Source organism: Schistocerca gregaria, chromosome 2 (genome assembly GCF_023897955.1).
Source record: "Schistocerca gregaria isolate iqSchGreg1 chromosome 2, iqSchGreg1.2, whole genome shotgun sequence".
NCBI classification, from domain to species: domain Eukaryota; kingdom Metazoa; phylum Arthropoda; class Insecta; order Orthoptera; family Acrididae; genus Schistocerca; species Schistocerca gregaria.
Window position 1 is genome coordinate 432,344,948 of NC_064921.1, and position 26,349 is coordinate 432,371,296.

Consider the following 26,349-nt stretch of genomic DNA (forward strand, 5'->3'; position numbering starts at 1 on the left):
CCGCTCACTGGGCATGACAGCACGGGGCAGCAACACCACGAAGGAAGCAGTACCATACTGTAGCAGTTATTCACTCTGTGGCACAGAAGATCTTTTTCACCTGATCGGAGTTAAGAAAAAAGTTTGGTATGGGAACGGAATGGGAAAGTTTAGTATAGGAAGGGATGGCTATATTGATGAGTTGCGATATTTTTCGGTGAGAGTGAATCAAAAATCCTGGTATCATGGATTCCTCCCGTCGTACGGGTACAATAAAATTTATGTCAGTGGTATGAGGCTCATTCAGTAAGCAATGCCCCTAAATCGTTTTACGTCTATGTGAAAACGTCCTTTTGGGTGTTTCAACTCTGATATTTCTTCTGCACGTGTGCGAAGATTCGAACAATTCTGACTGATAGCACAGCCGTAGTGAAACATCAAAGTGGCGTGTAAAAAAAGACACTTGTTATAAGCAGCATACTGTAACTGAATTCTGGGTGGCGGAAAAAGAAAATGTGGTTAACATCCATTGTGTAGCAATCATCAGCTGACACGAGTACTACTGCGTGATAGGTGAAAAGAGTTAAGGCGTCAGGAAGTACACAAGCTGAGCTCAGTGATCGGCTGCGTTCGGATCGTCCCGTCTGAGTCACTACTCCCGACACGGTGAATCGCCTGGATGCCATTATCCGCGCAGACCGACTAGCGCAACTCGAAATTGGTTCTGTAGCTATCGGTGAGCATTGGATATTCAAAGGTGTGCTCAAGATGAGTTCCGCGATAGCTCACAACAGACCACAAAATTCAGACAAAAGCCATTTCATCTGACCTTTTTGGAGGAGTTTGAGGCCAATGGAGAGAACAGTGAAAAAATGGCTACAAGCACAGGACAAGATTTTTTGCCAACAGGGAACGCAATCTCTTACACAATGCAGAACGTGATGGACAATATGTAGGAAAATAGCGCATGCAAAATAAATATTGGCTGGTACTATTACCAAAGAAAAAATGTGTTCTGAGAAAAAAAATGTGGGGCGTTACTTATTGACAGACCCTCGTAGTACCCTGGTGTGAATGTGTACGTGTAATGAAAGAAAATCTCTGGTACGATTTCATCGTCTCTCATTGACAAATCATGAGGATCCCTTTGCTCGTTTTTAGCCCGTTGCACGGAACCTACAAGCTTTCAAGCACCTCGTCACACCGCTCACTTTACGAAAGGAGTTGGTGAACATAGCAAATACTCTCCACTTCTAGCATAGACCCAGAAGTCAATAAAGGAGCCAAGTTTCAGAAGCGACCAAACTTTAACAGAATTCTTCAATTTTAACAGAAGAGACACAAATCTAGTACACATATTTAGACTGAACTATACGTCCAAATGCCATCCAGATGTTAAGTTCATACACTTGTCCTAAAGGGACATATTTGAAGGCGAAACCGAACATTATATCGATAGGAAGGTCGAAATTTTCCGCAAAAAGATTCGGCCTGTTTTTGAAACCAGGCTCCTTCAGCAGACTTAGACTTATATGGGTAGTGGGGATGGGAGGGGGGGGGGGGGGTGCGGGCAAATTGGAGAAGACAGTTGGCGTCGTACTCACGAGAGCTGTATCATGTCATCTATGCCGGTCTGGCCCAGGTCTTGCCGCCTCTTCACGCCCGCCAGGCTGGTCAGCGTGAACACCTGCGGCTGCAACATACAAAACACATTTCTGTCACCATGCTGCTCGCACTACCGCCACACAGTCATTTTCCTGTTATCTTACCCACTCTCTCTCTCTCTCTCTCTCTCTCTCTCTCTCTCTCTCTCTCTCTCACACACACACACACACACACACACACACACACACACACACAAACACACACACACGCACACGCACCAAATACTTCACTAATACAGAGTGTGAAACGTACTTCGCTTCTACATAGTGATTGGTTTGATTTACAGAACATTACATGTCCATTTTACCTACTTGTATCAGAGTACAGTAACGATGCGCAAAAAATTCCCAACCGGCAGTAATTTTCTTTTCAGTTGTGTTACCGAGTGCCTTTCCGGCCGCCACAATCATCAGTTACCTAAGAAGACTAAAATTTGGTGCGACAACTACTCTCACTTGTGTACACGTCGTTGTTTGTTCATTTGCTTTTTCACTGTCTTTGCAGGCATTTCACTTTTAAGGCAGAGATATGTGTCGCTGATATTCGAGACAGTCCTGGGAAAAGGTATGGATAGACTGTCCCACGTAGCTACCGGCGCATTCACACGGAATATTGTGACTACCTCGAACTCAGAGACCATTACTATCTTTGGGCTCAAATGGCTCTGAACACTATGGGACTTACCTTCTGAGGCCACCAGTCCCCTAGAACTTAGAACTAGTTAAACGTAACTAACCTAAGGACATTACACACATCCATGCCCGAGGCAGGATTCGAACCTGTGACCGTAGCGGTCGCGCGGCATTACTATCTTTCAAAGGGCGCAACATTCCTTTCATTCTCTTAGGCGGCTGAGAGTTTCTTAGTCGTGTTCGTGGAAAACCGCCTAAAAGCCACCATCAGGCTGGACTGTATACCAGACTGATCACTAATACGGTGCGAGGATGCAGAATGGTTAACGTACTGCATTCGGATTCTGGACGAGCTAGCATAAAACACTGTCCGACCAACCATATTTAGAATTTATTTGGCTTTCCTAAACAGTTTAAAGCGAATATAGGGATGGTTACTTTGAAATGGTACAGCTGTTTTATTTTCCCTTCCTTTACCAGTCCGAGTTTGAACGCCGTCTTTAATGACTTCGTCATTGACAGGATATTACACTCACATTTACATATATACTCTGTAAACCGCCGTTAAGTGCATGGCAGAGAGTATATCCCATTGTACAAGTTGTTATGGTTTCTTCCGTTCCATTCACGTATGGAGCACGGTAAGGATGTTTGAATGCCTCTATACGTGGTGCAATTTTTCTAATCTTCTCCTTAGGATTCCTATGTGAGGGGCTGTACTATATTCCTAGAGTCGCCATATAAAGCCGGTTCTTGAAACTTTGTCAGTACACTTTCTCGAGATAGTTTACGTCTACCTGCAAGAGTCTGCCAGTTCAGTTTCTTCAGTATATCTGTGTCACTCTCCCATCAGTCAAACAAACCTGGGACCATTCGTGTTTCCCTTCTTCGTGTATGTTCAATATCCCCTGTGACTCCTATCTAGTGTGAGTACCGCACACATACACACACATACAAGTACTTCGGTTTTTTAAGCACTGATTCGAGCTTGGCCTACCTCCCTTAGCATTCCCCGGTCGCATGCGAGCCAGTTCCACGTTCACCGGATATAATGTTAAATAAAAGAGCTCTTTTATAACGTTTCTAAGGCTATTTCCATCCCGTCTTATGGCATGCAAGTGTAACTTGAGACAACACATACACGGACTAGTCCTTGACAGGAATATCTGGAGCGTGCGAAGGTCTCCAAGTACATGGGTGTCTCAGATATTACATTTTATTTTAATCTGTAATTTAGTGTTATTGCTAGAGCAGTATGCAATGGATAATGGACGTGATACAAGACAAGGGTCACAGTTTCGAAACATTTTGTTTCGTCGACTTTTTTGGTTACATTTGACTCAAATTAGGAAAGTTAAATGAAGTAAACCACTCATCAAACACAAATGGCTTTAGATACTGCAGAGGTTTCCTAAGTATTGTAGGTGGCACATCGTTGATTTTTTCCGACCACGAAGACCGCGCATCTAGCAAAGCATGTCGTGACCTAGACGTGCAGCTTATAGTGGAGCCCGTACCACGGTGCAGATTAATTTTTTTAAAGAAAATACATCATTTTCAGAGCCATAAGTCATATTTACTGCCAAAGAAAATCACAGGACAACTGTAGCTCAAATGCCACAGCTTTTAATTTGTAGCACAACACTGAACTTCGCTGCCACCAGACTACACTATTTTTATATCTGAGGGGAAAAAATTAATCACTCTGTTGTATGCATTGAAGGCATGTCACTTTTGTGCATTTTTTATTTAGACAGTGTAAGTATTCATCATCTTTCCATTTTGTATTTCCATAACTCGTATATGTTTTATGCCGGTATATAATGTAACAGCATCTCATATTTTCAATGATAAATTCACTTAGCGTAATGTGTTCATCACCACCTGAAAACCAGAATACGCTCGAATATGTTTATTTACATTCATTAAAATACAAATGTTCTAGTATGCAATAGCATTAGAACAGATGATCTATTACAACGAGATTTGTATTGCTTGTCACATATTTGTTTAGAATGTGGCACTAACTTCTATTTTAATTCGACATTATTTAGGAAAAAAGCGCATTGGTGACTTGCATTTATGTCCTATGAATAACTCTTCCCCTCCTCCAAACCACGCTCCTCACCAGTGCAGTCACAAGCTGACCTGTTTACCTCTGTTACTTCGTCTGTAATACAGCATGATTCAAGTCTTTATAGTCACTTTAAAATTTTCAAGGTGAAGTACACTAATCTGAATTTTGTGATTTTATGGTGGTTTTAGTTGTAATCCTTTCGGAATTTAGCTTTCGTCTGCCGCGCACAAATACTGGAGGAAGCTGTAGTGCCACACCGTTTCCGTAAGTAGTGTGCACCATCGCGAAACATTTCATCCTGTACAACTACATACATCAAAAAAAGTTTTGCATCACCCCGGTTCCCAGAACTACTGAAGATAGACGTTGACTGCAGATGTTGTATCACAGACACAGTTCCTTTGACTGGTCGGAAATGTCACTAAACAAACCCAAAGATGTAAACAACCAAGCATGAGCAGCGCCTATTAGACGGAGGGGGTCCGCCAACCGAACAGTTCCAGTCATCCCACGACTCGTGTTGTCTGTAGTTCAACCATGCCTAGACAGTCAATAGCGCGATTCGGTCACGTCCGCATTGTTACTTCGTGCTAGGAAGGGCTCTCAACAAGGGGAGTGTCTAGGCGTCTTGAAGTGAACCGAAACAATGTTGTTCGGACATGGAAGAGATACAGAGAGACAGGAACCGCCGATGACATGCCTCGCTCAGGCCACCCAAGGGCTACTACTGCAGTGGATGATCGCTGCCTACGGATTATGACTCGGAGGAACCCTGACAGCAACATCACCATTTTGAATAATGCTTTTCGTGCAGCCACAGGATGTCGTGTTACAACACAAACTGTGTGCAATATGAAACTTTTGGGCAGATTAGAACTGTGTGCCGGACCGATACTCCAATTCGGTACCTTTGCCTTTCGCGAGCAAGTGCTCTACCAACTGAGCTACGCAAGCACGACTCACGCCCCGTCCTCACAGCTTTACTTCTCCCAGTACCTTGTTTCCTACCTTCCAAACTTTACAGAAGCTCTTCTGCAGAGTGAAAATATCATTCTGTGTGCAATAAGCTGCATGATAAGCAACTTCACTCCAGATGTCCATGGCGAGGTCCATTTTGTAACCACGCCACCATGTTGCGCGGCACAGATGGGCCAAACAACATGCCGAACGGACCGCTCAGGATTGGCATCACGTTCTCTTCACTGATGAGTGTCGTGTATGCCTTCAACCAGACAATCGTCGTGTTTGGAGGCAATCTGTACAGGCCGAACGCCTTAGACACACTGCCCAGCGAGTGCAGCAAGGTAGAGGTTCCCTGATGTTTTGGGGTAGCATTATGTGGGGCCGACGATGCCGCTGGTGGTCATGGAAAGCGCCGTAACGGCTGTATGATACATGAATGCCATCCTCCGACAGACAGTGCAACCATATCGGCAGCATATTGGCGAGGCTTCGTCTTCATGGGCAACAATTAGCTTCCCCATCGTGCACATTTTGTGAATGACTTCCTTCAGGATAACGACATCGCTTGACTAGAGTGGCCAGCATGTTCTCCAGACATGAACCCTATCGATCATGTCTGGGATAGACTGAAAGGGGCTACGTGACCCACCAACCACTCTGAGGCATCTACGCCGACTCGCCGTTGAGGAGTCGGACAATCTGGACCAACAGTGCCTTGATGAACTTGTGGATACTATGCCACGGCGAATACAGACATGCATCAGTGCAATAGGAAGTGCTACTGGGTATTAGAGGTACCGATGTGTACAGCAATCTGGGCCACCACCTCTGAAGGTCTCACTGTATGGTGTACAACATGCAATGTGTGGTTTTCATGAGCAATAAAAAAGGGCGGAAATGATGTTTATGTTGATCTCTATTCCAATTTTCTGTACAGGTTCCGGAACTCTAAGAATCGAGGTGATGGAAAACTTTTTTTTTATGTGTGTAAATTAGCACTGAGAAGAATGTAGATAATCAGTGCTACTGCTGCCAGAAAAAAAAAATGCTTTAACGTCCTTGGTGTCAGCGTAACACTTGCTTTAGAGATGTAATTAACTCCTTAATTGAACAGATGACAGTGCCAGTGGCAACAATTCGACTACAAATAACTTCAGTTAATTGAGTGAAATTCTTCGCATGGATTTTTTTTCCTTTTTTGCTTAAACGTAACAGTGTTTAGAACTGCAGAAGTAATTGGTTTATGAATAGCAATTATGAATTTCAGTCTATTGTAAAAAGGATATTAAAAGCTACACACATCATACTCTAATGATTCATTATCAACAATTGTCATTGACATCCATAGTTAGATAACTATCTTCTTCGAGCCTTGTATGTTTTCTAATGTTTTGTATCCAACTCCCACTACACCGTCCCCTCAGCGCTCATGTGTACAGAATAGTTTTTTTCATATTGCATGTTCGCTACTGGTAGCTCACAGACAGGAGGTACGTTTAGATATGAGTATTCCAGATAACGAAAGTGTCCTTGTTAAAATTACGTTTAGTGCTCAGCTGGTTGTTTATGAAAGACAAAATATGTTTCGGGCCTGGAAGCGTGGCCAGGTAACCTAATGTTTAGAGCGATTGCTCGTGACAAATTGGAGATCCGGGTTCAAATCAAGGTTTTTCTCTACTTCTGACTCTTAGGGCAATGGTTTCTTCAGTGCGTGAATTCCACCCCTGAAACGCGACTCTAGAGAGTCTGCAAGATGTTGATCTGCGGCTGCCATAACCTTTTCATTGGACTCAAATGACTTCCAGCTACAGATGTCATTAGACATGTGAGTAGACGGATGTTAGAAGGTATAAAACCTGTTGAATAGGATCAATTTCCAACAGCTCGTGCTTCAGTGACATCAGTTTTGCCATTTTCAGAGCTGCTTTGTGGGCAGGTGCGTTGTCCTGAAAAAACAACTTGCTTTGTTTTTGCAATACAAGTCGCTCTTTTTTTCATAGAATTGAGACAGAGGTAGTATTCGCTAATTAATTTTTACTGTTACAGAGAAATTACTAACAAAAATTAATTAAACATTGCCAATAACATATTCGGCCAATGAACATATTTAGCCGTTTTTGGTGCAAGGCTATCGGTTTCCACCAACTGATTTCATTGCTGTTTTGGTTTGGGCTTCAATGTGCACTCATATCTGATCGACAGTTACAAATCGATCCACAGAACCTAATGGATCTTTATAAAATAGCCTTAATATTAATTTTCAACTTTTCGTTGTTTTAGCACTCGACACTTACGGCATACAAACTGAACATAGTTTTCAAATAATTAGTTCACTGTGTAAAATATGTTACATCTTGCTTTTGATATGTCTACGGCGACAGTTATTCCATACATTGTAACTCCCGAAAATGTATCGATGTATGCATCCGTGGTAGTGGATTTGGGACGTTCTTTGCTAGAACCGTCTTCATGGGACTTAGGGCGCATCTACTTTCAGTCAGTTTTTTTTCGTAACTGTTGAAAACTGAAGAGTAGGCTGCTTTTTAACCCTCACTAACTTTCGATGAAATTGTGTTGGCTATCAATCTGGACAGTCCAGTATTCCACTTTCTCCGTGTGAACGGAACACGTATGTCTTGAGTTCTACTAAAAGCCGTACAAACAAAATCAGTCTTCAAGTCAAATTGATACGTAACTTGTTTCGCAACATGTACGACCATAGCAAAAACAAAAATCTAGTTTATATCAACGCCACCTTTATGACACGTTGGGAAATTTGATCTTGCCCCATGCGATTGTTGAAAGTGAACCGGGATGATGTAACACCGCTGTACGTGACATCCGCATTTCATAATCTGGACGAATGGTTCTCCAGCTAAAAGTCAACCGTTACAACACGAACCGTTCTGATATTACTCCGTCGATTTGGTACACGGTTCATCGGACCACCTTCACAATTCTCTACACATACGACATAGAGAGCATATAGCGCATCTTGGAAATGTTAAGCTGATATAGATCACGGAAAAGAGAACGCGACGTGTACTGTGAAAAGATTATCCCGTTCACAGAGAAAACACGGAAGAAGATGGACCTGGAATGGAAGACTGAAAACAAAAGAGGCACCACTGAAAGTACAGATTGTAACGGATATGAAAAACAGATTCGAGTTGGTGTTATAATACTTCGTTATCGTAATAAGGTAACATGTAACTAACTGTCCGCCTCCGTAGTAGTGGTAGAGTTACCGGCTACCACGTAAGCGCGCCCGGTTTCGATTCCCGGCAGGGGATTGGGTGTTGTGTGACCATCATCATTTTCATCAACATTGACACACAAGTCGCCGAAGTGGCGTCAACTAAAATGACTTGCGATACTGCGGCCGAACCCCGAAGGGGATATCTCGGCCAGTAAATGCCATACGATCATTTCATTTCATGTAACTTAATTTGAAATCCTTGAATAAAGGAAAATAATGGCGAGAAGAGCCCAGTGCATGCAGTTAACCTTTTGTCAACCTGAACGCTGGTAGCGGTAACCAGATAGGAACGAAATAAATGTGGGATATCTGCGAACACTAGGTCAACGTTAACAGCATGCATTAAAAGGAAATAGTTGAAAAATGTTATACGACACTGAAACCGAAATGTAAGGTGCTTGCAGTGATACCCAGACCAGAGTAATGAATGGCAACGAAGCAAATAAAACTGAATACACTTGGCGATTTTGTGGTCTAAATTGTATCTCAAGAGTTAAGAATCATTTTTGAAACGTGTGTACGATACATTACTGGCATCTTTTATCTTACCATCAAATCTGGGTCGTAGCAAAAGTAGACCAAATGAGGACTACTGGGAAATCGGTTCATGCCTGCTGTTCTCGTTTCCGAAATGAAATAGGCAAGAAACGTTTCACAACATACTGGTATCATCACGTAGTCTTTTTTCCCCTGAAAGTCACATCTGATGTAAGATTGTAGCGTATAGTTTCGTGACAGGTTATATTGACTGAGGAATAATTACTATATTCGGATATAAATTTCAAGAGAAGCTAATGTGCATTAATTGCGATACGAAAGACCGCCAAACTCTTGAGGGATCAGGGTCTAGGAGAGATTTTCGGACGATGTTCCCAAGCGCACAGCAATGGGATACTCCGCCGGCCGCGGTGGTCTAGCGGTTCTAGGCGCTCAGTCCGGAACCGCGCGACTGCTACGGTCGCAGGTTCCAATCCTGCCTCAGGCATGGATGTGTGTGATGTCCTTAGGTTAGTTAGGTTTACGTAGTTCTAAGTTCGAGGGGACTGATGACCACAGATGTTAAGTCTCATAGTGCTCAGAGCCATTTTTTGAATGGGATACTCCCTTAGTCGGTAACTTTAGGGGGATGAGAGAAGATTCCCTAAATGTGAGTGTAGAAATGCCCTCGGAAAACTGCCAGTGTATTGTGAATGCCGTTATGGATGTCACGGTTAGCCCAAGTTAGAATCAGCCCTTACCCCGACCAGCACGCAGGCGATTTCCCACAGTTCGTGATTATGCTACGAGGGTTGCTCAGAAAGTAATGCACCGCATTTTTTTCCTCAGGAGAAAACAACGCTGTGATTGCGAAACGTTACTTATGTATTATCTGAAGTCTCCTGAAGGACGCGCCAAGTTTCCGTCACTTCTGACAGATTGCGTAGCTGCAGGACAGTTTCAAAATGACGCCTGTAAGTGATGTACGTTACAAGCAACGTGCCGTTATTGAATTTCTTACTGCAGAGAAAAAAACTGCGGGGAATATTTACAAACGCTTGTGCAAAGTCTATGGAGCATCTGCTGTCGACAGAAGTTCAGTTAGTCCCTGGACACGGAGTGTGAGGTCATCAGAAGGCGACTCGGCGAAGATCCTCGATTTGCAGCGGTCGGGGAGTCCATCCACGGTTGCCACACCAGACATGTTGCAGCGAGCTGACGTTGTCATTCCCGAGGACAGAGGCATTACAACTCTGCAGATGGTGCTGCATCTGTCAATCAGCAAAGGAAGTGTGGATGCAATTAGCCGCACCCTGGGATATTTAAGATTTGGTACCGACACAGCATACACGCCATGCGCCGGTCGATGTGGCCGAGCGGTTCCAGGCGCTTCAGTCTGGAGCAGCGCGACGCTACGGTCGCAGTTTCGAATCCTTCCTCGAGCATGGATGTGTGTGATGTCCTTAGGTTAGTTAGGTTTAAGTAGTTCTGAGTTCTAGGGGACTGATGACCTCAGATGTTAAGTCGCATAGTGCTCAGAGCCACAGATATTTGAACATTTTTTGAAAGGGTTGTTACTAGCTGTGGAGACACCCGAGCCAGTGAGGTTCACCAAGGGCGCGACAAACAAACTAATCTTTCTGCAGTAGCAGTGCCGACTGCAAAAACGCTTCAAATATTCAACAAATCTCCTTACTTGTCTAGAACGCGCGGAAATCGGAGAGTCGGTTCAGGGCAGTCGTGGATTAGAATGAGACAGGACCGAGTGAGAACGTTATCACTAGCTCCGAATGTCGAACGTGATCGTCGCAACGGAGACACCGCGATTTTACGACGATAGCTTTGCTGTTGATGTAGCTGATCGACAGTTTCAAAGACGAATGTACGCTAATTTAACCAGAGCATATGTTACAAGGGGCAATCAGAAAGTTTCCGTTTGAGGGCGTTGCTGCAGCGTATATACAACGTAGCACGACTCCAATGCAGGTATATAAGCAACGACATGCTGGCAAGGGATTAGCGTGGCATTCATGTTTCTACAACGCCCGGTAAATATGCAAACGTGAACTATGGCGACATTATTATAAGATGTGTCCAATCGGAACCAAAGTGTTTTTATTCTTTTCTTGGCTGCCGAAGGACAAACACCGGTAGATATCCATCGGAGATTGAAGAATGTGTACGGTACAGACATCAGTCGAAAACCACCAAGACAGTATGTGCTGCTTCTTCATGATAACGCACGTCCCCATATCGCACATTTCGTATTGCAGAAGTGACGCCAACTCACGCGGGAGAGACTCGCGCACCCGCCCTTTAGTCCTGTTCTCTCTCCATGCGATTATGACGTCTTCGGTCCCTTATAAAAGGCGCTGAAGGGTCGACGATTTCTGTCGGACGATGACGCACAGCAGTTTATGGACTTCTTCACACAGCAGGACATGTATTTTACTAAATATCTTCAGGCTGGTGCGACGGTAGGATGATTGCATTAGTGTTCACGGCGATTTTGTGTGATTGACATATCAACTCTGGATTATGAGGCCCTCTAACGGAAACTTTCTGTTCGCCCCTTATTTTATTCGGTGGCTGGTTTGCTTAACAACGTAGAGCTATTTGTTAACTGGAGGATGTGCTTGTTGTAGAAATGAGTATTTAAATTTGTTGAAGTGGAAGGAAGTCATTTGTTTCTGTGGAAACTGGACTTTTGATTTCCGTGTGACTTTTTGGTCATGATACCTTTTAACTTGCACCTCGTAACTGCTATTCGCTGAGAGCCCATAAGGCGGTGCAAGGACTCATTTAAACGAACAAAAATTGTCAGCTTTGTACAGATTGATCATACATAACATGCCCACCCCCCCCACCCCCTGATTACAAAAATTTATTTCTAAGGATCCATGCTAGATACAGATATCTGATTTGTTGCAAATGGTAGCTCAACTCATATGGTGTTTTATGGATACACTCCCGCATGTGCTCTGTTGTTGCTCGTAGAACGTGTGGGCGTTACTCAGTTTCTCTCAGTGTCGCTAGAAACAATTGTTCCGTCACTGTCTTTACAGCATCTTGTATCCTTGCCGTACGAGTTTGTTCATCGGAGACTTGTGAATTGAACGTTTTATCCTTAACGCAGAACTCGTACAAGACAGTAAAGAGGGGTTATGTCTGGTGAATGGTGGCCATGGTGTTAGACCGTCTCCACCGATCCATCTTTCCAGAGGGGTTTCGTCCAAGAACTGGCGAACAGATAACTTCCAGGTTGACGGTGCATCATCTGGGTGAAGCACTGCCAATGGTCGATATTCCTGTAATTGAGGTGCAACGTAAGGTGTTGAAGTGTATCCATAAAAACAATCATGAGCTAAGCTACCATTTGTAGAAAAACGAAAAAACGTGCGGAAGTGTATCCATAAAAAACTTCATGACTCAAGTTATGATTTGCAACAAACCGCGTAGCTGTATCAAGCACAGTTCCTTAGAAATAAATTTTTGTAATAGGGTACACACGTTAGGGTCACCTCGTTACATTCAACACCTCAAGGGACTGATGAAAAAGAGTTTCGAAATCAGGACCAAAAAATTTGTGCCTTCTCAATCGAAGATAGAGCGTCCCTCAACGCATCTGATACCAGGCGAGTTACAACTGTGTGGCGAGTTACAGCTCTGTGTATTCTCTGTCAAGTGATGGAATGTTTTAGGGAAATCTGGCTGCTACAAGTTGACGATTCGTAGTGAGACAGTTATGACTTTAAATTAGTTTCTCGTGTCAGTTCGATGCTAATGACATTTATCGAGACACAGAAAGATTAAATCGAAGCTCCGAAATACTACCTGAAGTACCGTTACTTCCTAATGAGTATAAAGAGGTAGATGACGGAACGGAACACCATTAGAATCGCTCAGTACGGTGATGTAATCAGCACAAGCAGTAGTACCAACAGAAGAAATGAGAAAAGTACTTAAGAGCCGCGCTGATGCAACGTACGTGCATGTCTGTGAGGCTCACGCCACCAGCCCCGTGTCACGGACGTCGGGAGGAAAGTCGGTGTGATGTCACAGGGTCGGCCATTACGCGCCGTTAGCCGCCCCAGGCTCGTTCAACGTTGGACTGGTATGACCAGACCGCCGAGTCCCTCTCGCGTTGTTTCTACCGTAATACCAAACGTCCCGGAAGAGAAACTGTGATGCCACGCCATATAAATTAAAGTTTTCTGTTTCCCCCATAACAATTATATTGATTTTGTCCTTCACCGTTACGATTAGCGAGTGCGCACATTGTGAATTCAAAAGCGTCAAGACAGAATTTGAGAAGAGGTCAGCAGCTACAAGTAACCGTCGAGGTAAATGTTACAGACATTGAAAATTTAGGATTCATATTTTGCTCCACAAGGAATGCAGCAAATGTTGTATCGTACTAGGGCTTTCCTAAGTCGTGAGCTTGTGTAATATAGTTCCCATGCTCATAGGGAACTGGTTTTTATAACTGTAACTTACCTAGATGAGATTTTAATTTCGGAAGTAGCATTACGTGTATTCAGGGCGCAGCGGCAGAGCGTCTCCTCACGGGTGTAATTTCTGCCCTTGAGGCATCCGAACGGTGGATTTTCGTCCTCAGGATAACGTCTTACAGCGTCTGTGACAATTATCTGCCCTAATTCAGTCTCACCTCGAGACTGAAGAGATTTCCCTAATTACATCATGATGGCTTCCTAACACTTCCAGTTCCTTTTGAATGACAAAATTGCCTTCTTAAGATTTCACATGTTGTAGGAATTTTTTTCTGAAATTTAAAACGTGTGTATCAGACCGAGAGGTCCTACCAAGAGACAGCTACAAGATGAAGAGTGCAGTCAGTGTCAATGAGAAATCCCGTTTCTGACGAAGTAGTCAATCGACCTGTAACCAACAGTGATGACTGGCTAAGAGACGCAATGTTACATCATTTTTGTAGAGTTGCTCGGGACTGGTGGTGTGGGGTCGCTCGCAGGCCCTCACAGAATGTGGAGGGCGGATTTTAGATGGATGTGGAGAGATTGTGCACATTTTTTGGCAGTGTTTCCTTTCCGAAATTCAAGTTGTGATTCATGTTTAGAATGTGGAAAGTCAACGTGAAAGTGTGAACTCACAGTTATTTCTTCTTTTGAAGGCAGCGGCAGCTGTTGAAGGGACCACTTGAGTGACTTGACTGTCTTACATTAAGTGTGCGAAATTTTAATTTTCAATTGGGGTTTGGATTAATTTGTAGAGTTACTAGCTAAATGGAGATGATGTTTTCAAATGAACGGATTTCGTGCTATTTGTTAAAGTCGAATAAACTTCTGTGGGAACTAAAGTAGTCGTTTTGTGTGACCGTCTGATTTTTGGAGCTTTTTAACTTTTTTCACCAACAGAATTTTGGTTTACGAGAGATGAAGAGGAAGCAGCTAGCAATGAACTTTTTCTGGTCCGTTGGCTGGATAAGGAGTCTCTCTGAGAGGAATCAGATAGCTACAGAGATAAAGAAGATGGCGTAGGAGTTAGGTCCAAATAACCTTGCCTCGCACTCTTAGAGAGACCGAGGCATATGGTTTCGCACGTCTTGGACAAAGAGGTTGATCCTTGCCCCACTGTCCCCACTCCGACTGTGGTGTCATTATGTTCATCGCATATCATTTCGACCTCTTGGATTAGCCCAGTGGTTTATTTTTTCTCCGAGAAGAGAAGAGCGACCTTTATACGCTGGACACTGTGGAGAGAAAATAGTAGTTCCATTTTATGTACTTACATATAAGTTCATATGCTTGCCTTCGCGAATGACGTAATAATCTTTCAACGATGATCTCAACAATTACGTCCAGCGTACAAGAAACAGATAGCGATACTTCTCACTTGTTAGACAGAATATGCAGTACTTCAGATATGCCTCGTCGATCATTTTATTTTACTGTTTTAGCCACTGATTACATGTAAATAAACTTCCTTGAAAAGTAAAGTTCATTTTACTGCCTGCAAGAAGTCAGACAAGTCATTGATAGCTTGGTGATTTACATTCAGTTAGTAGGAGCATATTTTTGCCAATTGCTTGGTAGATGTAGGCGATGTAAAATAAGAGAGGAGTATTTTGAATTTTTTGCACAACCCAACAGAGTATAACGTAGTGCTGAAGGAACTATAATGATAACCTTGCTAACTTACAATTTGCCCGGAGCGTCATTATCCTTTAGCCTTATATATTCCTTCCCAGGAATGAAGAATATTCTTCACTGGGCTCGAATCCACGAACAGCTTTCCTCCGGAGCACGAAAACACACAGTGCTGTCCTCTTCAAAATGCACTTTCGTCGCTTTTCGCGAATTTTGTAGTGTTTGGTGTAGTTGGTACAGAGACGGGAGAAACAAGAGTTGAAACTCGGTGCCTTTCCCTTTTCGGCACGAAAGTGGCCCCAAGCCATGCGATAACTGTATCCTAATAAACGGTGTCTTTTTTTCACGACTTCTGTAGTTCTACTTTATGGATTGTCGTAATTCAGGAACTGTAGTTTACGCACTCTGTTCCCACATCCACCAAATACTGGAAATTGAAAATCGTTCCAGCACCAGAATTCGAACTCAGATCCACTGGATCAGAAATGACGTATCAATGTCAATCTTGGAAGGGGCTATCTGTGCCTATGGTAACCCATTTCGATAGCATTGTCCGCTGTTTAGAAACACCGTGAAGCACTAATTTAAGCAGGTACCAACTTACGACAAATGGAAAAAAATGAGTAGTAACATGTGTTTGCTCTATCATAGAAATGTAATTCAGTTTGGATCTTCCGGAATTAGCATACAATCAAGCTGCTACTGACCTAATACCGGCAGCCACAACATTGATATGTGGTTAGTTCCACGATCATATTCACTACAAATGATATGACGTGGGACCTGTCAGAGGAACGAACGATTGCGGAGATTTTTTAGAGAGAGAGCGCGCGGGGGAGGTAGGGAGGGAGAGAGGGTGGCCATTTACATATCATTTCTACGGAAGAATTCCTCTGTAATATAGAACTACAAGCATAAAATTTTATGCAGCATCTGAAACCTGCTCCCAGACGTTTTCTTTCCACAGCCAGATTATCATAGAGGTTTATAGATGTGTATTTCATTCATTTCTGTACCAAAGTTAAATTCAATAAAGGCAGGTACAGATTATTTTTTCCATCTAGTATTGTGTTTATGGATATCTTTCATACTCACAAACTGCAGTTGATTGTTGACAATAAACTTTATCAGCGAATAATCATGCAGTGAAGCTATTGTTAATATTCCCAATTGTTCAAACTGGTACCTGGAAGATGTAGCAATGTGGACCCAACACTTAATTCTATTTACTTTCTTTTGTGCAATGTGATTTTTGTCTAGGTGAGGACTTATCCCAGAACATTATCCGCTGGACATCAGTGACTGAAAATAGGCAAATTATGTCATCTTACTGATTTATATCTCCCCAAAGTTGGCAATTATTTCTATGGCAAAAATAGTTGAACCTAAACAGTTTAGTTGGTCGGCTGTATAGATATTAGAGATTAATCGTTCATCATATCCACACGGAAGAATTGTTATCTTACTAATGTTATGGAAAACATCGCTTTTTGGTTCTGAGGTCAAGTTAAACGCTCCCTATATGAGGGAAGCAGAAAGATTGCACACTGAACACATCAACAGGACACTTGCGTCCGCTCTGCTTCTAAGGCCATACACTGCGACTACTTACAACGGTAAGATGCGTAAGGCGAGTGTTACTGCAGGCATCCGGCTAACCTAGTTTCCTGGAGCGCAAGCAAGAAAGTAGAAACAGCCTATTCTGATGTACGCCGAGTGGTTGGAACGAGCAAATCACACGAACAATGTTGCATCCATTCTTCTCAAGAAAAACATTCGCCTCTGTTTCCGCCCGTTTTGATTTCAGCTATCTTGTGTAGTGAATGTGTGCGATACGAATGTTCTAACTTTGGAAGCATTATAAATTATTCAGTCTTTCTCTGCCGCCTATTATGTGTTGCCCATAGAATAGTTTTCTAAGTTGATAGATGGGCCTGCGTTATTTAGAGTGTGTAACAGTTCTCTGATATTTCATGTCAACAACGCGGGAAATCATTAGCGTCCCGTTATCAGACTGACGCTGTTCCCACGAAAGGAAACTTATCAGACATGCAGATGATTGGTAGCCTCTATTGAGTTTGCGCTAAGTTTTAAATACGCAGCTCATGTTTTTAAGAACACCATCAACGAATTGCTTATTTTTTAGCTTGTTTCTTTCACGTTAAGCTTGTTGACATGTTAATGAATTGCAGCATCTCCGTTCATGTTTCAAAACTGGTGTAAAAATAAAAGCAAGGCTGTCCACAAGATGAACGTTGTTTCGAATAACACAGTGCTTTACTAGATCTGGTCCTGTCGGAGGTGGTTTGCAGTTGCCTTCCTCACACCTTTGAACTGACTTACCCAACCCGCTGTAGAGAGCCGTGCAGTTCAATGTGGACTCCAAACCACGGTAGGTGTAACAATATGGGTAAAAATACACGCCTTGCGAGAAGAATAATCTCAGCGGGACTGTTCATTGATTAAAATCACTGTACTGGGCCGAAAGATTTGCAGATGCGATACACTACAGCGAGTTGTGCTAGATGAGATCTTTCTTGTTTTAGCCTTGTGCTTTTTTGACGATGCTTTCATCAATAATATCAGATTCATAATATATACGTAATTCGAAGGAAAACTTGAAATTTTCTGTAGAAAGTCAAAACCGTGCCCTGGCGAAACTTTTGTTAAGGTCGCAAAGTTCCTTAAGAAAACAAATACATCACACAGGAAGAAATTTCCTTGAAACGCAAAGTTTCGACTACTTAATATTCTTCATCCTCCAGCAAACATTGCCTTTAAAAAATTAAAACAATTATCTGCCTCGATGACTACTATTTTTCCCACGACGAGTTTCGAGGATTTACAGCCTCATCATCAAGTTGACAAGTGCTATAAATGAATATTTGCTTTCGGAGACGTAGCCAACGGTATGTCTTACATTTCATTTCATTACAAATCGGTTATTATGTATCACTTATTATCATAATATGAAGTTATACATTGTCAACGATAAGGAAGCCACCTCGAGATGTTCCAACAAAAAGCACCGCATAAGTCGTTATATAAACACATTTGTAATACTGTATATTAAATATAAACACACACGAAAAAAGGCGATAAATCCTACACGTACAGAAATATAGTTCCTTTTAAATCAAAGGGCATTACCAGCTTACATTGCAAACCAAAGATACAGACAACATGGCTATAAGTGTTTACATCTTGAGAATGTTGTCGCGTAAATATAGCCTTATTAAACAATTTTCATATATGTGGTTCAACATATTTGTTATATACATAGGTTTCAGCATATTTGTTTGATACGAAATATGCCGAAGCCTATGAAGATAAGTTCTTTACTAGGACCATGTTTATGTGCGAATCTTCTCACCTTGATGCAGTTGCCTGTATCTTTGAATTGCAATATAATCTGTATAGTCTGACTCACAAGAGACGATATTTCTAGCAACGTACGGTGTCTGGAATGTTTTCTATTCCGTGTTTATGTGTGTTATTCAGTGATAAATAGGATTTCATTGCCATATGATGACAAGACATGACCGCAGTCTAAGTTAATGTAGGGAAATCAAACGTAAGACAACTGGCAAAATCCAGGAATATAAATACTCACGTAAACCGCTGACTTCCTAGAGATGGAAGTGTAAGCCCTTGAAACAGTCATGGAAGAAAATAAAATTGACTGACACACATAATTTGTTAATTTGCCTTTCATATCAACAACAGTCACAGTCTCACATAAATCCAACACGGACAAAATTAGGACTATTGCCTTCAATTACGTGTGAAATTCTTGCCGGATAGTTTCTTCAAGATAGCGCCATCGGTATCAAGTAAGTCGAGAAGGTTTCACTTCATCTTTTGCTTGTGATTTGAACTAATTTACGATAGCATTAATTACAGTTTACTTTCGTAAACACAGTATTCTTCAGGTTTACAATTTCAAGGAGGTAGTGTTGGCGGATTGTGTTTTGGAAGTCGGTAGTCAGTGATCCTCAGGTCGTCTCCTACCTACCAAACTTCACAGAAGCTTTTCTGCGAACCTTGCAGAACTAGCACTCCTGGAAGAAAGGATATTGCGGAGACATGGGTTAGCCACAGCCTAGGGGATGTCTCCAGAATGAGATTTCTACTCTGCAGCGGAGTGCGCGTTGATATTAAACTAACAGATTAAAACTGTGTGCCGGACCAAGACTCGAACTTGGGATCTTTGCCTTTTGCGGGCAAGTTCCTTTTGAACTGTATTGGCTTATTTACAACAAAGTTCATGAGGGAATAAATATTTACAAGATGATCGTCGGTCAGAACCACATATTATTCTTACAATTCGTTTTTGCGCAATGAAGACTTTCTTTCGTAAAGATGAGTTACCCCAGAACATTATGCCATATGACATTATTGAATGAAAATACGCACAGTATGTCAACTTACTGATTTGTCTCTCCTCAAGAATTGCTATGAATCCAAGCGCAAATGTGTCTGAACTACCTTGTTTTAGGAGTTCCAAAATGTGCTTTTTGCAATTTAAATTCTCATCAGTAAGGACACCTAAGGATTTTGAAGTTTCCACAGTATTTATTATTTCTTCGCCATGTGTTACAGTTGTCATTGGTGTAGTACCCCTAGATGTGGAGAAATGAATATCTTCAGTCCTTTTAAAATTGAGAGTGAGACCATTCGCATAAAACCAGTCAATTATATTTTTAAGAACTTTGTTTACTATTTCTTCTGTTTCTGTATTATACTTGAATTGATTACAATGCTAGTATCATCTGCAAAAAGAACTAATTCTGCTCCAACTACCATTCCTCGTCCAGTGTCTGTTAACTCGCGTCAGGCGGTCTTGAGGCAGCGTATCTCACGGCGCGCAAATTTCCCAGACTATATTCGTCCAGCATTTGAGAATGAGTGCATTAAGCGCCTTCCAACAATTTTTTACAGATAATTTCAAACATCTTCTCTCTGACACCCACCACAAAATGATGAAAGCAAAAAAGTTTATTGTTTAATACATTTTCGCTGTTCATGCAGCACAACGTCAGCATCAAGCATGACCTTTTAAAATATTGTATCTTTACTATCAACTCGCAGTACACTTCGCAGTCAGTATCCACATAAACCACTGAAAGTAGCTGCAAAATTACAACACTGTTCAGGAGATAAAGCGTTATTAACACTGAATTCCGTGAAAACTAGCATTTCTTAAAAGGGAATGCAAATTATCCAAACTGTTTTCATTCAGACTATTTGACAATGAGAGCACTTAGCGACTTCCAGCAGACTTAAAACATAATTTCAAACACTTTCTACGTTTTTTGCGTGTTTCTGGGTGAATGACCGAAACTAATAAAACGATCATAATTAATATTTTGCATCTTCCATCACGAAGGATTTACATGCTTAACGTCACACATTAAACACATTAACACACATGTAAAGTAATCAGAAATTTGAAGTCGTTTTACGCATGGGACTATGATACCTTAAAGAATCTAGGTTGCGACAATCCAACTACTTTGTACATAATTACAATACCAGAAGGAAAATCCACATTCATTACTCCGTATTAAGTTTGTCTATAGCACAACAGGGGTGCACAATACTGCAATAAAATTTTTTGATCACTTGCCCAGTCATATAAGATGCCAAGTAAAATTTGAAAACAAACTGAAAAAGTTTCTCCTTGACAACGCCGTGTATTCCGTACAAGAATTTCTATTACTGCAAAGTATTTTTTCCTTTTTCGTAAAAAGCTTAGAAATCAGTACGTAACCGTATATATACAAATTAATTTACGTTGTGAATGTAAAATGACTCATTACACATCATTACAATCTGTCGTTTAAATGATCCATGGAATGCGAGAGTAGCTGACTAACTCATTAACTAACAAGATACACAGGTGAGTTAGGAGGAAAGGTACAGGCTTTGAGGGGTGATAAAATCAGTGATCCTCAGCAAAAAAGATTTCAAACGAACATATGCGCTTCTCTAAACTATATCTGACATACAGCTGTTAAAATCACAGTCGTCAGTCGCATGTCCTTTACCGCTTGTCAATATACGAAATCAACCAAAGTGATATTAGACTATGTAGTGTTATCTTTCACCGGCAATTTCATAGCGCACTTCACACAGTACGTCACTGAAACGTATCCTGGGTGGCCGAGCGGTTCTAGGCGCTACAGTCTGGAACCGCGCCACCGCTACGGCCTCAGGTCCGACTCCTGCCTCGGACATGGATGTGTGTGATGTCCTTAGGTTAGTTAGGTTCAAGTAGTTCCAAGTTCTAGGGGACTGATGGCCTCCGAAGTTAAGTCCCATAGAGCTCAGAGCCATTTGAGCTCACACATTTGCATCTTCATCCGCACTTGACTCACTCTCTTCCGGTACACGGTCTTCATAAATGTCACAATATAGAAAGTACCTTGCAAAATGACTCGATTAAGCAAGCGCTGAGTGGACACAAAGGAGGAAGCTCTCGCTCATATTCCACATGCGTGTGCTGAGGTAAAGGACCGTGCGAGTGAGCTCAGATCAGCAACAAAGCAGCTGTCTGCAGGAGATGCAAAATGCTTTGCAGTTGACTGTGGACGTTTTGAACATCTTTTGTTAGGAATGTTCACGACTAAACAAAACATTAGGTCACAGTGTTTCTTTTACTGTGGACGTGCATTTGTCTTGTTCCCCGTTTTCATTATTTCACTGCCTATATTTGTCCGGCACGGAGAGGATATGTGGTGGCGTGAAGTTCTTGATCACTAGGCTGAGTGTCAACATCCTGTTTTCAATACGAAATCTCTCCTCAGAGCCTCGTGAAGTGAGGGCATGTGACACTGGTGCTGGTGATCCGTCTATCGGCTTGGGACGTTAAGCTTGGCGGCGCTCTTGGTGCTGTTCGCCAGGAATAGGCTATGTGCTGGCACCGGCTTTCACACTCTTCCTTCTCTCATCATCATCATCAACAACAACATTACACTACACACACACACGCACAAACACAGTGATATTACAAATAGTGTGTAATGGAGCATGTTGTAAATAAACAAAAAATAAACATTGCTTTAATTTTCTCGGAAGATTAATAACAGGACATGTGTTCATACGACGTTTTTTGTCCAGAATCATTAATAACCGTACTATCACGCCTCAAAGTATGTATTTTTTTCCTTGACTGACCGTGTATACACAGTTCAAAAATGGTTCAAATGGCTCTGAGCACTATGGGACTCAACTGCTGTGGTCATTAGTCCCCTAGAACTTAGAACTACTTAAACCTAACTAACCTAAGGACATCACACACATCCATGCCCGAGGCAGTCGCACGGTTCCGGACTGCGCGACTAGAACCGCGAGACCACCGCGGCCGGCTATACACAGTTCCTTGCTCTAATACTTACCTTATCACGACAGCATTTTAAACTTTTTAATTCAAAAATGGTTCAAATGGCTCTGAGCACTATGGGACTTAACATCTACGGTCATCAGTCCCCTAGAACTTAGAACTTCTTAAACCTAACTAACCTAAGGACATCACACAACACCAAGTCATCACGGGGCTTTTTAATTCAATCAATAATTATATGAAATATTAAAACTTCCTGGCAGATTAAAAGTGTGTGCCGGGCCGAGACTCGAACTCGGGACCTTTGCCTTTCGCGGGAGAGTGCTCTACCATTTTATTTATTTATTTTTTTTTGTCGGTATTGTTCGTTGCGTTTGGTCTGGGCGAACGTCACAAGACATCAGTTCAAGTTGATCGTTGATCCCTTTACTCAGTTTTTGATTACAGAGGGCGAGCAGTACTCTGACCGAACACGCTGAGCTACGGTGCCGTCCCCATCTGAGCTATCCAAGCACGCCTCACGCCCCGCTCAAGAAATGGATCAAATGGCTCTGAGCACTGTGGGTCATCAGTCCCCTAGAACTTAGAACTACTTAAACGTAACTAACCTAATGACATCACACAAATCCATGCCAGAGGCAAGATTCGAACCTGCGACCGTAGCGGTCGCGCGGTTCCAGACTGTAGCGCCTAGAACCGTGCGGCCACCCCGGCCGGCGACTCACGCCCTGTCCTCATAGCTTTATTTCTGCCAGTATCTCGTCCCCTACCTTCCATCCCGGCGGGGTCAGGGATTTTCTCTGCCTCGTGATGATTGGGTGTTGTGTGATGTCCTTAGGTTAGTTAGGTTTAAGTATTTCTAAGTTATAGGTGACTGATGACCATAGATGTTAAGTCCCATAGTGCTCAGAGCCAAGCCGAGCCTACCTTCCAAACTTCACATAAGCGAACCTAGCAGAACTAGCACTCCTGGAAGAAAGGAGATTGCGGAGACATGGCTTAGCCACAGCCTCGGGGATGTTTCCAGAATGAGATTTTCTCTCTGAACCGGAGTGTGCGCTGATATGAAACTTCGTGGCAGATTAAAGTTGTGTGCCGGACTGAGACTCGAACTCGGGACCTTTGCCTTTCGCGGGCAAGTGCTCTGCCATCTGAGCTACCCAAGCACGACAGGCGCCCTATATGAAATATCGAAAATAAAATTTCTGTTTCCCCTGGAAGCTGTTCAATTGGTTCAAATGGCTCTAAGCACTATGGGACTTAACATCTGAGGTCATCAGTCCTCTAGACTTAGGAGGGCCTAGAACTAATTAAACCTAACTAACCTAAGGACATCACACACATCCATGCCCGAGGCAGGGTTGGAACCTGCGACCGCATCAGCAGCGCGTTTCTGGACTGAAGCGCCTAGAACTGCTCGGTCACAGCGGCCGGGTAGGAAGCTGTTAAATAGCCAACCTGCAACAGGGATTGTGCGTCTTGTTAGTTACAAGAGTGGTGACAATTTTAACCCCTGTCTCGGGATTACGGAAGACGGATGTAGGAACTCGCGTTGACCCAAGTGGCACTCTTTGTGGCCAGGGGAAATGTGCTGAATGATTGGACTGGCCCCGTTGCGGCCACACCGAGTGCCACGTTCCCGGAATGCGGGCGGACAGTAAACACTAGGGCCGTGGCCACGCGTGCCGTGTGCGCCGAGGCGGCTAACTGTAGTGTGGTGTACTGTGCTGTGTAGACCAGCACACCGGCCGGATACCTGGCGGCTGACGCGGCTTTCCCAAGGCCGCCACCAGCCGACCTCGCGGCGGCCTCCCCCACTGCAAATGTCAAGACACGGGCCTCGCTGTGCCCACCGTGCCGGCAAAAGCTCTAGCCAACAGCCTGTCGTCATTTGTGCTGGTATGGTCAGGTGAGTTTGTCTCAAAAATCGAGACATTTAAATTCTACAAAAGATGAATTCTAGGCTGCCACGCTAAACGAGTATAAGTTAAAAAATGAAATTTTTTGTTACCAGGTGGTGTTATTCCCCTGTTCTCATCACTTAAAGTTCCAGTCGTTTGATAAGTGCAAGTATAATGAACTTATGCGACTCATCAAGGATATTCATGAAACATCCTCTACAAACACAGAATCGTTCTCCTTTTACTCGGAAATGAAACAAATGAGTGACCATACAGCATTTTGTTCTCTCGGGATCCTGGGTCCTTTTGCATGATGTCGTAGGTGCTTTCGAGTCAATGAGGCTTTTGTTTCTATCTCCAAGAGCCCAATATTCATGAAATATTTGTGTCCCAACCGCGTTCTGATCATCAATCATTTTGCCTAGTTTATCTTTACGTTTCAAGCGGCACACTTTTAGAGGTTTCGGGGTTCTAGCTTTAACTTCTTTCACTTTAGCCGTTATGTATTTTTGTCCTATATTCCCCCTTAGTTGGCGTTCCGCTCTCGCTTTTCGAGAATAACTACCTTTCACAGCATTTGGTGCAGACATTCTTTCTGGTTCACCAGTTACATAACCAATTTCCTGTGCAATACTGTCAATTTTTTCCATTTTGAAGATCTCCCTGCAGTCACTATCTTACACATTTGCAGCCGGCGGTTGTGGCCGAGCGGTTCTAGGCGCTTCAGTCCGGAGCCGCGCGACCTCTACGGTCGCAGGTTCGAATCCTGCCCTGGGCATGGATGTGTGTGCGGCCCTTGGTTAGTTAGGTTTAAGTAGTTCACTGTTCTAGGGGACTGATGACCTTAGTAGTTAAGTCCCATAGTGCTCAGAGCCACTTGAGCCTACACATTTGCATCTTCATCCGCACTTTACTAGCTCTCTTCCGGCACATGGTCTTCATGAATGTCACAATATAGAAAGTACCTTGCAAAATGACTCAATTAATATGAACGACGGAAACGGGATTGACATTGGAGGGTTCACAATTCATAATTCAAACACAAATATCAACCAGCAGTTGGAAAATTAGTGCCGCTTGTAACGCCCCAACGACCACCTTGAAGTCAATTAAGAAAGAACATGAAGTAGGGAAAGTTATCTTGGCAGTTACATCTTTGCCGCTGAGCTAACACGAAAGAGCTTTGTCAATAACTACATTGTACACCACTGAGCATATTTGCTAGCGAAAGAGAAAGAAGGAACATCGAGTTCAGCAATGGACAAATATCCATGTGACAAATGTAAAATTAATATCTCAAAAGATAAGTCCTAAGTAATGTCATCAGAGATAACTTTTATGTGGAAGAGAGTTGTAAGCGCAACGAAGAAATTCAATGCGCCGACAATGCTCTTCCACAGAAGAAGTTGCTTGCTAGAACTCATCCAGTGCAGACGTACGAGAGCAGTTCTGATCTGAATTATAGAGATTGCGAATCGTGACGAGATTGTTTTCGAGTTTAGAAGTGTTTGTTGCGTGACGGGATTCACGGCTTAAGAAACTGAATTTATGAACAGAGACAGGAACAGATAGACTCATTTAACCGTGCACTACGAGTTATTTAAATCTAATAACAGAATTAGTGAACTTTGGACTTGACTTTAAATTAGTTGTATCTTAAGGAGAAGTGAACATTCTATGAAAGAATACACGCAATTAGTCTTGAGTAGGACCCATGTACACGCCATCATGAAGATAAAACAATTACGCTAAAGTGTTGAGATGTAGTGAACGCCAAGAAATTATAACTCAATCGGACTGACTTAACTAAACTATTCCGTGTGCGTGTGGTACGGGAGTTATAAGTATTTAGTGACAAAATAACAATAAACTGTTCGTTACCAGTGAAATAACCGGTGTGGACTACATCATTAAATAGTTTGATAA

At 42.6% G+C, this 26,349-nt stretch overlaps 1 protein-coding gene across 8 annotated transcripts in view; it reads right to left on the minus strand.

Moving 5' to 3' along the window:
- The window catches only part of LOC126324633 (unconventional myosin-XV), a 921,967-nt gene that overhangs the window by 410,672 nt on the left and 484,946 nt on the right, over window positions 1-26,349 (minus strand). For all 8 annotated transcript variants that reach the window (XM_049995079.1, XM_049995082.1, XM_049995077.1 and 5 more), the window contains one exon: window positions 1,584-1,672. In XM_049995079.1, coding sequence (XP_049851036.1) covers window positions 1,584-1,672 — 89 coding nt within the window. The remainder of the gene's footprint in view (window positions 1-1,583; window positions 1,673-26,349) is intronic.